This window comes from Dromaius novaehollandiae, chromosome 3, assembly GCF_036370855.1.
Source record: "Dromaius novaehollandiae isolate bDroNov1 chromosome 3, bDroNov1.hap1, whole genome shotgun sequence".
Lineage (NCBI taxonomy): Eukaryota > Metazoa > Chordata > Aves > Casuariiformes > Dromaiidae > Dromaius > Dromaius novaehollandiae.
This window is the reverse complement of record NC_088100.1, coordinates 43,878,493-43,891,465: the sequence shown is the minus strand read 5'-3', so window position 1 is coordinate 43,891,465 and position 12,973 is coordinate 43,878,493. Positions and strand designations below refer to the sequence as shown.

The window sequence follows — 12,973 nt, the reverse complement described above, 5'->3', positions numbered from 1 at the left end:
ATATATATTAGGGACTTAAGTTCTACTACTGACGGATCACATTTTACATGACATATTACTTTTAAACTTTGTTGTTTTCCTGACACTGACATATTACTGTACTTTAACAAGTTTGATAGAAATAGCACAGAGAATAACTAGAACAAAAGAGAGTGACCATGAAAGCAGCATAATGCAGAAAAGCAAGAGTAAAGGATAAAATGAAATGTAACAAAGTGCAGTTTACATTCAGAACACAGGTTCATTTACTAACCTATTTATTGACTTCGGAAAAACCACCTCTTGTTCAGAGAAGCAATTCATTGACTAGATAGTCAGGTAAATTAAACTTTAAAAGATAATGCCTTCCAACTTTTCAGATCTAAAATTCAAGTATGTTTTCTGTATTAGATAAAGATCAACACAGCATTGAAGATGCACCTCAACCAGGAAGCCTACAAGTTAGCTGCTGGCAATGTTTTACTACAATGTCATAGCTGCAAAATATTTCATATAGAATTCCAGGACTAAGTTCAAAGCAAGAACAGTGTACAGCAAAATGTGAACACTGAAGGAGTGGGGGGTTAGAAAAATCAGTATAAAAAAAAAATTCTAGATTACTCTATTATAACTTTAGATCCTGTTCAACATTAAAGGCAAGAAAGCAAGGGAAAATAAATGAATTTTAGGTCACCACTGAACTACATGGAACAAGACCATGCATAAAACTGACAAACTTAGAACTGAGAAATCCTGGAATAAATTTCTGATTCAACAGCCATTACAGATAGCACAGCTATGATCCTGTAGCTCTGTCACTGACATCCAAATTTTAAAATCTGACTTTAATCACTGACTTTAGTATACACAGGTCATTTTTATATACTTGGAACATATCTTGCTTTAGTTTCCTACTGATGTTCATTACTGCTGTTAAAGTACATTATCTTATTGCTCAACTGTCACAACACCATATTTGTCACTGTTGTCTGTGGAAACGGTCATTTTAGATGAGGAATTTTAGAATAAGCTTTTTAACACTAAAGCCTGAGTTGGATTAATATCATGATACTGCTTCCACTTCCAATCCTTACCCATTCATTTCTGCTGCCTACCTTTAGCCAGCCCTGATATTCATCTTTCACTTTTTTTTTCATTTTCACTCATATACTAGAACAACAAAACCTAATTAGAATCAAAATTAAAAAAATCTGCTTTTACTTTGTTAGAGAGTTGACCCAGCTGAATGAGTATTACAGCACTAATGCAAACAAGTGAGTTAGCAACATAATTGCTGTTGAAGGAGAGGTAAAAATGAAGGTGTTCCTTTTGCCCAACTCCACTGTGAAACTTACACACCCTTAGTGACTGTCAGGGCAAATGATTTTACAACATTTATGCTTACAGTACTTCACATTATTTAAGATGTTTTTATCAGCAGATTTCACAGCAGTTTAGAGTCCCCTCAAATTACAGCAGAGTTCTTTTTTATATAGCTCACAAGATATTAGAATTTTGTCCAAGAGAGTATTTGGAGTCCAGACTTCCTCCAAACCATTCTTTAATAACTAACTCTAAAAACATTCAACCTACTTTTACTCTTTTTCCTGGCCTCTTCAGCCTTTTTTTCTAGTTTATCAAGCCGTTTTTTTCCCTAGCCATTTAACTCAGTTTGGGATTAGAGAAATTTTTACTTTTCTAAAGAATCAGTGTTTTTTTTTAGTATTATTAAAACATAGCAATGTTATTCACCTAGGTAAACCTATAAGTGTATTTCAGATTTCTTCAATTCAACTTCATTTGAAGAATGAAGAATTTCATTTTGGGGAATTCACATTTGTAGAAATCACTTTTCAGTTTTCTTCAAACTGAACCAGTGTTATTGGTCTTCACTAAACATTATAAAGGTTTGCCAGTGGGAAGTTACTTCTGCAATTTTTATTTTATCTCCTCTGGAAAGATTTTATGACCTTAATGATTACAGTCTATAATTAGAATGTTCAGGAAGTCTTTCATCCATGCTCTCCTATCCTATATTGGAAAAACTGCTCCTTCTTGTTCTTTGCTTCACATATCAATGATCAGATTCCTCCTCTATTGCATCAAGATTTCACTGTCATAAGCTGCTTTTTTGAAACATCAGGAAACTGATCCCAGTATTCCATTTTCTTATTTCAATAAACATGTTTCTAATGGCACATTTAACATTTAAATATATTTAAAAGCAAGCAGCATATATACTAGTTCTAATTCTATTGGCAGTCTTCAATTTCAAGGATAAAAATTTGACTAGCATAAGGACACAGCCTGGTCTATCATGCATATTATGAACCTCTAGAATCCTCATATCGAAGCTCAACACCAAAGTGTAAAATTTCTAAAACAAAGAAGAGATCTCTATGCTGAATGCATGTATGGTTTTCTGTACCGTGACAGTCTCACTGACAATACAGTTCAGGGTACTTAGACTGAAAAGCTGCAATCAAGAGCTACAGGTTGGTCATGTTTGCATTATGTTATTCAGTCTTGTTCAGAGATGGTCTTTAGAGATAGCAACAGGCAAATCATGCTCATCAACACTAGTGCCACAGCAGAATCGTAATACCAAGGAAAGAGACTGAGCAAACCTGCTATGTGAAACAACTAACTGAAGCATATCTGTCCTTGGGCATAAGTCACTGAGGAGCTGGATCTAAAAGCAGTTCCCATCTTCATTAGGAATGAGTTGGCTTGAATTTCTTCAGCTTTATGCAGGTTAAGAGCTCACACACAGTTACTCTAGCTCATACCATGACTTGATAACTAGTATTACCTTTTGGATTCTAACTCAAGTTTGTCAGCCCCTATTAGTGTACCAACAATTGAGCCAAAAATTGTGTGTGTAAATAGTTCAAGCTCTTTCTCTTGGCTTCAGAACTCATTTTAAAAGAACAACAACAAAATCTTTAACAGGTCAAGAATAAAGAACCATTTAGTTTAAATCACCAAAATATAAGAGAACATCCCTATCACTTTTCCCAAAATAAGGACGTTTCTTTGATCAGACAGAAGAAACAGTTTAGTTACTCCAGATCATTTTCGTCATATGCTAATTTAAGTCTGAACTCATTACCATGTATTTTTTTTAGTAGTATTGATCCCACAAGAAAAACATGCAATGAGAAGGAAGTATTTCCAGATAAAACAGGTGCATTTATTTTTGTAAGAACCAGCAAATACTATAGGTTTCTTCATTGTAATGCTACTTAAATGGGCCAAATGAAAGCACAACACAAAAGCAAGCAAGGGTCATCCAAGTCACTAAGGCTGGTAAACCCATGGCAGGTATCAAAGCTTCTCAGCTAGGATTGTAAGCTTAGCTTCTAAGATTTTCAAGCTGGAAGAACTTGAAAACTCTGAAATGACAGATTAGATTTGGTCAGAGCTGAAGCTTCTAGGCCTTCAAAGTCCTTAGTGTTTGGAAAACCTGCTATCCTTGATCCTAGGCTGTACTCTGGAGCTATGACGCAGCAATGCTCTTGAAAACACTATTTATGTTCTCAAGTGCCTGAGTAGGTGACATTTAGTAAACTTCCTTGAGGGCTGATCAGCCTCTCCAGACCACCAGATTTATGTAATACATTCTGGTCTGAAAAAAACAAATAATAAAAAGCAACAGGGCCAGAGTCCTCTTCCTTGAGACAATTTTGGGAGTGTTTCTAGTACTACAACAACTAGGAAACTTCTCAAAAAACTTATGTCAGTATAGAAAAAGTCTTTTCTACAGACTTTAAGAGAAGTTCTTAAGTCATTAAATATAAAAGAAGACATTATATGGCAAGCAGATATTTTATAACTATGTCTACTATATGAAAAAAAAAAACTATGTTTTTAAGCATTTCCAGTAATATAAAGTTTCTTTTTGATCCACCCAAATTAGAAAGAGGTATTTGACTTCTGACCATTCTAACACAGATAATTTTATATTATACACAAAACACAGAACATTGCTTTCTGCTAACCTGATTTGAATTCAAGAAAGATAGTAGCAAGAAGGAAAAAGACCTATCTTGCTGCATTTTCTTTCAAATGTGATAAGGTAGTCTTGAGCATTAACTTTAACAACATGACTATTCTCATTAAGTGAAATGAGTTGAATGTATGTAATAATAAGATCAGAGTTAATACTTTGCTGATAGTTATACATTCAGAGAGCCATAATCTTCTAACTTCAAACCACCAAAATATACCTGCGTAACCAGTATCAAGCAAACTCAAGAGCAACTGCAATAAGCTATTAATATGTAAGGGCATTTCATTTCAACACAAAGAGCTCTCTTGCTTGGAGAGACATTTGAGTACACACCTAACTTTGTGCACTTCTGGACCATGAAAAAAGCAAACTGCACACTGCTTCTTCACCTGGCACTAGGTGCAGACCTGCTTCGCGGGGGAGCTCACGACCTCCCGAACAGGTAGCTGCGGAGGAGAACGGTTCAAAGAGAGTTCAAAGCAACGCAGAGGGGGCGTAGGCAGTTCTCCGCGCGGCTCCCCTTCCCCACGGAAGCCACCCGAACCACCAGCGCCCACACTTTTTTAAGCATCTGAGTCTATAGCGAAGCACCAGCCCCCCCGCCAGGAGCAGGGCACCTGCTGCGGGTGAGGGGCGCGGTGACCAGCCCCACCGGAGCGGGACAGGGCCGCTCCCGGGAGCCCCCCGGCCACTCCGACCGACAGCAGCCTCCCGGCCACGGCCATCACCCCGGCTGCGCCATCGCGCCCCGTCCGTGGCGCGCGGGACGCCCCCACCAACGGCTGCGGCTGGGGTGGGGGGCGCCTTCCCTCCGCCTCCCCGCACACGCCCCGTCCCCTGGAGAGCGCAGGGCTGCCCCCGCGGGAGGCGGGGCCCAGCGCCCCGGGGAGGGCCGGCATGCAGTCAGGGCAGGTGCCCCAGGGGCCGCTCCCGCTACTCACCCGCCCGAAGCAGCGGCGCTGCCTGCCGGCCGCAGCACGAAGCGGGGAGGAGCTCGGCGGAGCGGGAGCGGGAGCGGGAGCGGGAGCGGCAGCGCCCCAGCGGCCACGACGGGCGGGGAAGGCCCGCACCTCCGCGGCGCGCTCCACTCCGCTCCGCTCGGGCGAGGCTGCCCCATGCGCATGCCCACGGGGCCGCGCATGCGCGGCGGCAGCCGGCGACGCAGCGCGGGTCCGCGTCGTGCCCGGGCTGCGGGAGCCGGCGGGGGCGGGGAACGCGTCTGCTCTCCGCGCGGTCCCGCGTCAGTGCAAAATGGCGGCGGAGCCCGCACCCTCACATCTGCCTAGGCCTCGCTGATCGCGCTGCCGTGTCGGGGTATGGACATGCTGGCCGAGGGCTGCATACGCCGACTTAACGGCGTGGGGCGATGTAGGGAAGTAATTAATCAGGCAGTCGAAGTACCAGCTGATGCCCAATTAATCCAGCATTACCACCGCGGTGTTTCTGCACTGCACGCGGTTTTGGAGATTTTGATGGTCAGCCAAGCGTGCGGTTGTGAGGCTTCGGTGTAGGTTATTTAGAGGAAGCCTAGCTTTTGGACCTACCAAAAGCAGTATTTCTCAAAAATAAGAGCTGGTAGTTTAGGCCAGGATCTTACCTTTTTATAAAACTGTTACTTGTCAATGAACAGCTAGGTGCCCACTGGGTGCCTGTGACATTTTATTGTGAGGAAGGGAAGTGAATAGCGACATATTAGACCATTTTGAGTTTTGAAATTGCCTTTCGCCCCCCAAAAAACTGAAGACATTTGTTAAAATTCTTTCCTGGATCATTGTTTATTTTTTCAGTGAGGGAAGAACTTTTTCCATGGTGAGGGCTGGATAAAGCCTGTGGCTTAAATGTGTGAACAAGGGACTATACTATGTAAAAGGGGTGTCACCTCTAGCAATGTAGATTACATTTTGCTGTGGAATAAGGCATTTGTACTGCATTGAGGCACTCCCTGCATTGGTGCTCACCTGCCTTTAGATGTCAGCTCTATGGAAATAAATTGAAAAAAAAATCTATGGATAGGAGTAGGATGAATACTTACCCTATTATACAATCATTTTGTAATTACATAATTGCAGCAATATAAAATTGTTTTTGTGTGTGTTTCATATACTGCTGTTTCAGTTGTGCTTTAGTCTTTATTTTTTCCAAAACGGTGAAAATGGGCTATGAATAGTTGACAGCTGCCATCTTGCCATAGTGAGATTAGTATCCAAATCAGTGAAAAAATGTATACCCATTTTCCACGCTAATGATAGAAGTGTGTCAAGAAGAACACTTGTTGAAGAGCACTTCAAATTGGCTTGATACAAATTGTTCCACTAGATAAACAGTGTGGTTTTCCTATCGAACGAAAACATTTCTTCCCATTTGTATTATAAAAAATGACTATAAGTTGGATCCCTGTGGTGCAATTTGCATGATTTTGTAAGAACCCCTCTAAGCCCCGAGAGAAACAGAATAGATAGTGTTCCACAGAGTGACTGGAATTGCTTTTTCATTGAAAACAATAGCAAAGTTTTCATTGATTTCAGCAGAGGCAGTATATCAGCTACTATGTTTAAGACTTAGAATGAGTGTCTTGCAGTATAGGCATAAACAAGCTAAACAAATAAATTTAACAGCTCTTGTGGTTCTGTTTGAATTCTGAGAAAATCGATAGACGAAACTGTTGCATGATATTTTTTATGCTATCTGAATGCTCTGATGGGAAATACATTAGCAGTAATGTTTATTTTTAGTATTTCTGTGAATATCTGAATAATCTGATTAGCAAGGAATACATTGTAAGTGATTCAGAAATATCATGCTTTAATAAAAAGTGAGTTTGCATCTGAATAGACTGCAGTCCTAACTTGAACATTTGACATCTATATCATTGTCCCACAGTCTCATAAATTTTTTTCTTTTAGTGCTTTTTGTATCTATTTCTTGCTTCCTTTCTTCCCTTTTTTCTTTCTTCGTCTTTACTTGTATTTTATAGAGGGCATAACTTCAATTTTCACTTTCTCCTTACAGTGGGGAAGAACTGTTATTAAAACTAACAAAATTTGTTTGAAAATAAAGTAGTCAGAAGGCTTCAGAGTGGAAGAAGTAAATCTGAAGCTTCGTTTGTGCATGTTCCGTTAAGTGTACGTGTTTACAGGATGAAAAATTACTTGTTAGGAAATACTCACGAAGGAGACAACATATGTATCTCATCAGAGAAAAAAACATATTTGTTGTTCTAACATAGTTCTGTTATGTCTGTTTTTCTTTTTTGCTGAAAAGACTGAATCTACTGACTAAGATTAAAAAAGCCCTAAACCCTTATATTGCACAATTTTCTCTAAGCCATTCTTTCTGCACAATAAGGGAATTAGATGGTTATATTCAGTTTAAGGTTAGGTGGGAGAGAGGAGGTGAATGTGATGGTAGTGTAATATTATCAGGTAACTTTCTTTTTTAATTTCTTATATTACGTCTTTTTTATTTTCTTGGTCTTACACTTATCATTTTTCTATGTTAAACTAAGGTGTACCTTTCCCTAGCCTGCCTTCAGTGTATATTTTTCTCTCTTGCAGCTTCCATGATTTTTCCTCCATTATATTCTCTATCTTCTCACTTAGTCTTTATTTATGGATATAATAGCTGTAATAGAGTGTTCTGGCTTCAGAATAAACACAAAAGAATAAATAGCCTGTGCTTGAAAAGAATAAAGAACACTTTTTTATTGTCATTTCTTTCCATTCATTCTCATTATCTGTGTCAAAATTATGAGTCTCTCTCCTGCTTACACTTCCTTATTCATACCTTTCCTTACTATATCCACTTTTTGTCCTAGAATACTTAGCAGACATTTAATAGTCAGAAATAATTATGAAAAATAGTTGCCCTTCAGGAGAACAATCAGGTGAGAAGCCAGTAGCTGGAAACCTCGTTGTCCCGTCATAGTTCATTTAATGACAGCACAAATGAAGTTTTGAATTTCTGAAGAATATGAAAATGAATCTAATACTGGAATTTAATTCTGAATTATATTTCCAGATTGGAAACTACTCCTAGAGAGAATCCTGCCTTGAACATGGTATGTACATCTCTCTTTTTCTTACCCCTTTTCATTCTTTTTCTTCTTGATACTAAAAATGTAGAATCAATGCTCAAATGCTGATGCTTTATTTTTAACCCAAGTCTTTTCTTAGTAAGCATTTGATAAAACAGAATCCCTCTGGACATGAGAGAGAAAAAAATATCTTTATTCTGTGCCTCATTCTTACCCCAGAGCTCCTTGTTTGCCAAGTTTCATGGGTCTCTACTACTTTTTATGATCTGTAGCCACCTCCTTTGAATCTTTCTCTGTAGGGCCTGCTTCCCACATTTTCGTTTGCAGAAGCTAAAGTTTAACTTGCTTTTGTGCCATAAAAAGTTGCATAATACTGATCTATTTTTCACTCTATTGAAATTTTCAACAGCAGCAGAAATACTGTAACATCTTGGTTTTTGGCTTGGATGGCTCTGTTCTGTTTCTTGCTTGTTACAAGTTTGGAAAGTTAATTTTGCTACAGTGAAGACTGAATGCATGAATTGTTTAGAACAATGAAAACTTTGATTATGGAGATTTCAACAGTACCCAGCTGCATTATCTGAGTGGATACCATGGACGACTGTAAATCTTCGAGCTGTGAATATAAGCAAGTCTTATTAAAGGTCATATTCTTTTTCTGTTGTGAAACTAATCCCTGGATGTATTGAATGGTTCAGTAATCTGTTGTATATTTTAGAGATTTGTTCCAGCCTTTCAGCAATGAAACCATTTTATGCATATACAAATTATGTCAGAATTTAAATTCAACTTCAAATCTAGAAAATCAGCGTTTCTCTGTAGAAACAGTGGGTTTGCATGTTATTTTCCCTTGTGTTGTAAAAATCATAAAAACAGGATGAACTAGAAAAAGATAAGAATTCTAGCCATTGGAAATGTACCGTACTCACCTCAGAATGTTCCATTTACTTTTTTTATGTCTAGGCAATGTATATATTGATGTGAGTAGAAATTCCTTTTACTTACACAGAGTAATATAGCACATAATTTTACAATGTGAAAACATTGTATACATTGTTAATACAGGAGTGCCTAACAAGTGTATTGAACCGTGTGTGCTGTTGTATATATTGGGTTTGAATGAAGGTTGCCCCATTGATGGACAATGAATGCAGAAAATATGTTGCACTTAGGTTATGCTAGCATGTGTTTAGCTTTGCTTTTTCTTTCTTTCATTTGTTATGAAGTGTTAAGACCTTTTCTGGAGAGATGTAGCCAGTTAGCAAACTTAACTTTTTCTAGTACTTTCTTATTAGAAGCAAAGTTACATAAAATTCTAAGGAAAAAAAAAACCCTATTTTTCCCTCTGCCAATACAAAGAAGTATAAGGAGAACTTTTACATATTGTTTTCAAAATTTTCCTTGGAATAGTTATCAATCTGTGGATGTATTTGATTTGGAGTCTCATCTCCTTTCAGAAATTAGAAGCCTCTTTTGTGCTGCCTCTTGGATTAAGTGAACTGTGATGAGACAATGATGTTTTCTTCTACTGGCAGAAAATGTAATTCAGCGTAGGTAGTCTTATGCACTGATTTTTTAAATCAGTTTCAGCAGAAGATACAGTTGTTCAAAGGAACATGACATAAGGATTGAAATATTTAGATGCAAGGGTGAGATATGGTTTAAAAATATCTGAGATAGATAGTGTTGGCAAGAAAAGGAGCCAAAAGAAGGGAGCATTTAAGAAATACATGAATTTGCCTAGACAAACTTAGTCTATGGGTACTCTTTAAAAACATATCGATTTGGATTCAAAGTGTTCCAGTACCATCTAACCATCTTTAATTGATTTAGTATTAATGGAGAAAATAAATTATCTTAATAGTATATCATCCCACTTCTAAGAGTAATCAAGCATTTTCAGTTACCAGTCATGCATTAATACATACAAACTTTCACAGGAATTAAATATTATTCTTATTGACATGTTAGGTATTATACATGTCAGTGTGTATGGCATGCATAGATTGCCTTTACTGTATGTCAGAACAGGCTGTATTCTTACAGTTTTAGGAGGCTTCACTTCAGAGTCCCGGTTAAGTTTCTCAAGATAAAGCAGGCTATGGTTAGTGATTTTGATTTGCGGTCAGGATAGCTACATAGGATAAAATAATTTCTTCTAGTCTTGTAAGGAAACCAAAGAAGATGGAGATCACATAACCTATTGCAGAGTTAGACTACTGCCAGTGTTCAAAAGTGTGAGGTTCAAAGGGACCAAGTGTTAATTTCTGAGGCTATTTCTGAGCAGATTTATTTTTGTTGTTATACACATGAATAGTATAATTAACATGACTTATTGTTATGGTATCTCAGTGGTGAAAATATACTGGTATAAAACAATATGCTATGTTTGCAACTCCAACTTTTTACTAGCATTTTTTTAGGAATAAATGAAGGACTAATAAGTTTAATCTAAAGACATATAACTATCGTACAAGGTCTGCTATGTTTTCCTTTTGACCACTGGGTACATGATTAACTACAATTGAATAAACAGCAATGAAATTATTAAAAAAAAAAAGTTTGCTGGTTGAGGTAATTATTTGTCTCATTAGCAGTAAGCATATGTAACAAAGTTTAAATTTGTTGACATTAAGCATAGATATTGGCTCAAAGTAAATCCAAGGTCTGCAGTGTCTTAAACCTCTGAAGAGCACTGCACAGCCTAATAATAGTAGTGTAGCTATAATGATAGACGGTCTCAGAGAAACATATATTCTGCCAAATCAGTCTGCACTTTCAAAAATGCTAGCATTGAAGGAGTCACAGAGAGACAGGAGGAAATAAGGTGACACATGTACTTCCAATAGTGGGATAACTATGAAGCATAGATTTTACTCATATGAAAAGATGTATTTGCGTTAAAAATATTCCTGATTCCATCATATACTGCCTTCCATCCCAGTTAGTTTTAGCTCACAAACATTGAATAAGAGGACTGTTATCATTTTTATTGCATGTTTTTCTATAAAACAACACTGATTCCATCTGCATATAACTGTGGATGTAAACGTGATGTATAAAATGTTCGTTTTATGTGACCAAAATAGAATCCTTATTGTTCTTTTAGCCATTTTTTACACAAACTGCAGCTGAAGACCTAGCCTACCTAAAAAATATTTTTTCTGTATTGGGGGGGGGTGTCTGATTTTGGAATGTTGTTAAAATATGGAGCAGCAAAGCAAGATCATGGAGTCAAGGATACAGCAAGAGGGAATATCAGTTCACAAAAATATCTGTATGCACTGTATTGTGCAGCATTAATGCCTGGATGGTTGCCAAGTGAGTACAGTAATTTCTTTAATTATGCAGTTAAAACCGTCTGCATCACGAAGGCAAGTCTAATTAATTTGAAGATCTTATTGTTTTACGTGATGAGAGGGGGATAAACTTCATGTGGTTATTGTTGCACTTGAGACTGTAGATAAACTTGGCAGCTGATTTACCACCAACAAAAAAGGAAACCTTACTGAGCTGGCAAATCATCAAGCACTGCAGTTTTCATTATTACAATCACTAACAATTTTTTGGCATTAGATTATTGAGGGAGCATGATTCTCTATTGGTCAGTGCTTCCATAATAATAGCAACAATAATTTATTTCTTATGCATGAAACTGCTTCTCAGAATAGATAAAAAGAGATATTGCCTATCCTGAGGGGCCTACAAACTCCTCAAGCATGATTTAATGCAGTTATAACATAGAAGTGAGGGAGTTAGTCATAACAGATTAATGACGATCCTTTCTTACTGTTGATTATAGTATTGGTATTACCAAAGAACAGACTGAAAAGTAGGTTTTAATTTTTTAATTGGCTAGCTTCTTGTAAGAGCTGCAAAATAAATTGGTCTGAGGGTGGGCATTAGTGGCATTGCAGATCCGTTAGGGGAAAATCATTTGTAGAGGGTATGATAGAAAGTATAGATGATTACAGAGAAGGTAGATGAATATTGGTGTTTTGCTACCAGCTTCAATTTAGAGCATGGATTTTGTCTACATTTACATTCTTCTAAAACAAATGCAAAAGTCAGGTGTGTGGTTATTTCTAGTTTATTCTCTTAGAGCAGTATCATCAAGAGGTGACATGCCAGTTGGTTCTTAGTTGGAAATATGTAGATGACTTGATATCAGGCCCTGCAGGCAGCACTAGGCCTCATTGGCCCTGACCAGCCTCATCTGGGGCCTCCACCCAACCCTGCCATGGCCCAGGACCCCATTTCAGCCCAGTCCAGGGCTGTCAGTTCCTGCCCAGCAATGCCGTAGTGGTGCTGGGCTCCAGCTCTGCCACAGCCTTGCCCAGCCGCATGCCCTGCTGATCTGGACTTTAACCTGCAGGCTAAGTTCCCAGCCTGACCTTGGTCCAGCCTTATCACCATGGACCTGTCTGGCAATCACTGCATCTGATTCTGATTCTGACCTGTGGATTGATCTTCTAGCTTGACCTTGGACCTATCTTATCACCACGAACTTGCCTGGGAAGCTCAGCTCTTGGTTGAACCTGGCTGTTGTCTCTGGGTCTATGCTGCTTGCCTTGCTTGGGTCCTGTAGGACTGAGCCCTGGTTGGTGAGGCCCCTGCCAGCTCACGGCCCTCCATTCCTTAGGGTCAGCTGGCCATTGCTGCTCCCTGACCCTTGGTTTTGCTAGGAACAGAGAGTGTCCTCCTTCTGGGAAGAAAAGCTTTCTGTAGTGTGTGCAATGAAACATCCAGAAGTACTGGCCAGTCTTGAGCCCAATCTTAAGAGTTATTGTATGACTTGGTTTCCACCCACTTCTTAAAAATCAGCTATGTGAGCCAAGAGGTTAATCAAAATATAGTTCATAGTATGGAAGATGATTTGAAAATAATTTTATAGTTACTTACTGATTTTTCTCTTTTATAGATGGTTAGTCCTGCCTAATGATATGGTA

General features: G+C 38.5%; 1 protein-coding gene and 1 long non-coding RNA gene across 3 annotated transcripts in view; one reads left to right on the top strand and one right to left on the bottom strand.

Annotated features, from left to right (window-relative positions):
- The window catches only part of MANEA (mannosidase endo-alpha), a 22,626-nt gene extending 17,470 nt beyond the window's left edge, over positions 1–5,156 (bottom strand). The window contains exons 1-2 of one of the 2 annotated variants that reach the window (XM_026122104.2): positions 4,933–5,079; positions 4,325–4,437 (exon numbers count right to left, since the gene is read on the bottom strand). Coding sequence is in view for 1 of the 2 variants with exons in the window: in XM_026122105.2 (XP_025977890.2) it covers positions 4,933–5,132 (200 nt within the window). In the remaining variant the exon portion in view is untranslated. Of the gene's footprint in view, positions 1–4,324; positions 4,438–4,932 lie in introns of both variants that reach the window. The other variant, XM_026122105.2, reaches the window with a different exon arrangement.
- Positions 5,145–12,973, top strand: LOC112996577 (uncharacterized). The gene is made up of 3 exons (XR_003262496.2): positions 5,145–5,305; positions 8,009–8,048; positions 8,434–12,973. It is a non-coding gene; the product is annotated as an uncharacterized LOC112996577 (long non-coding RNA).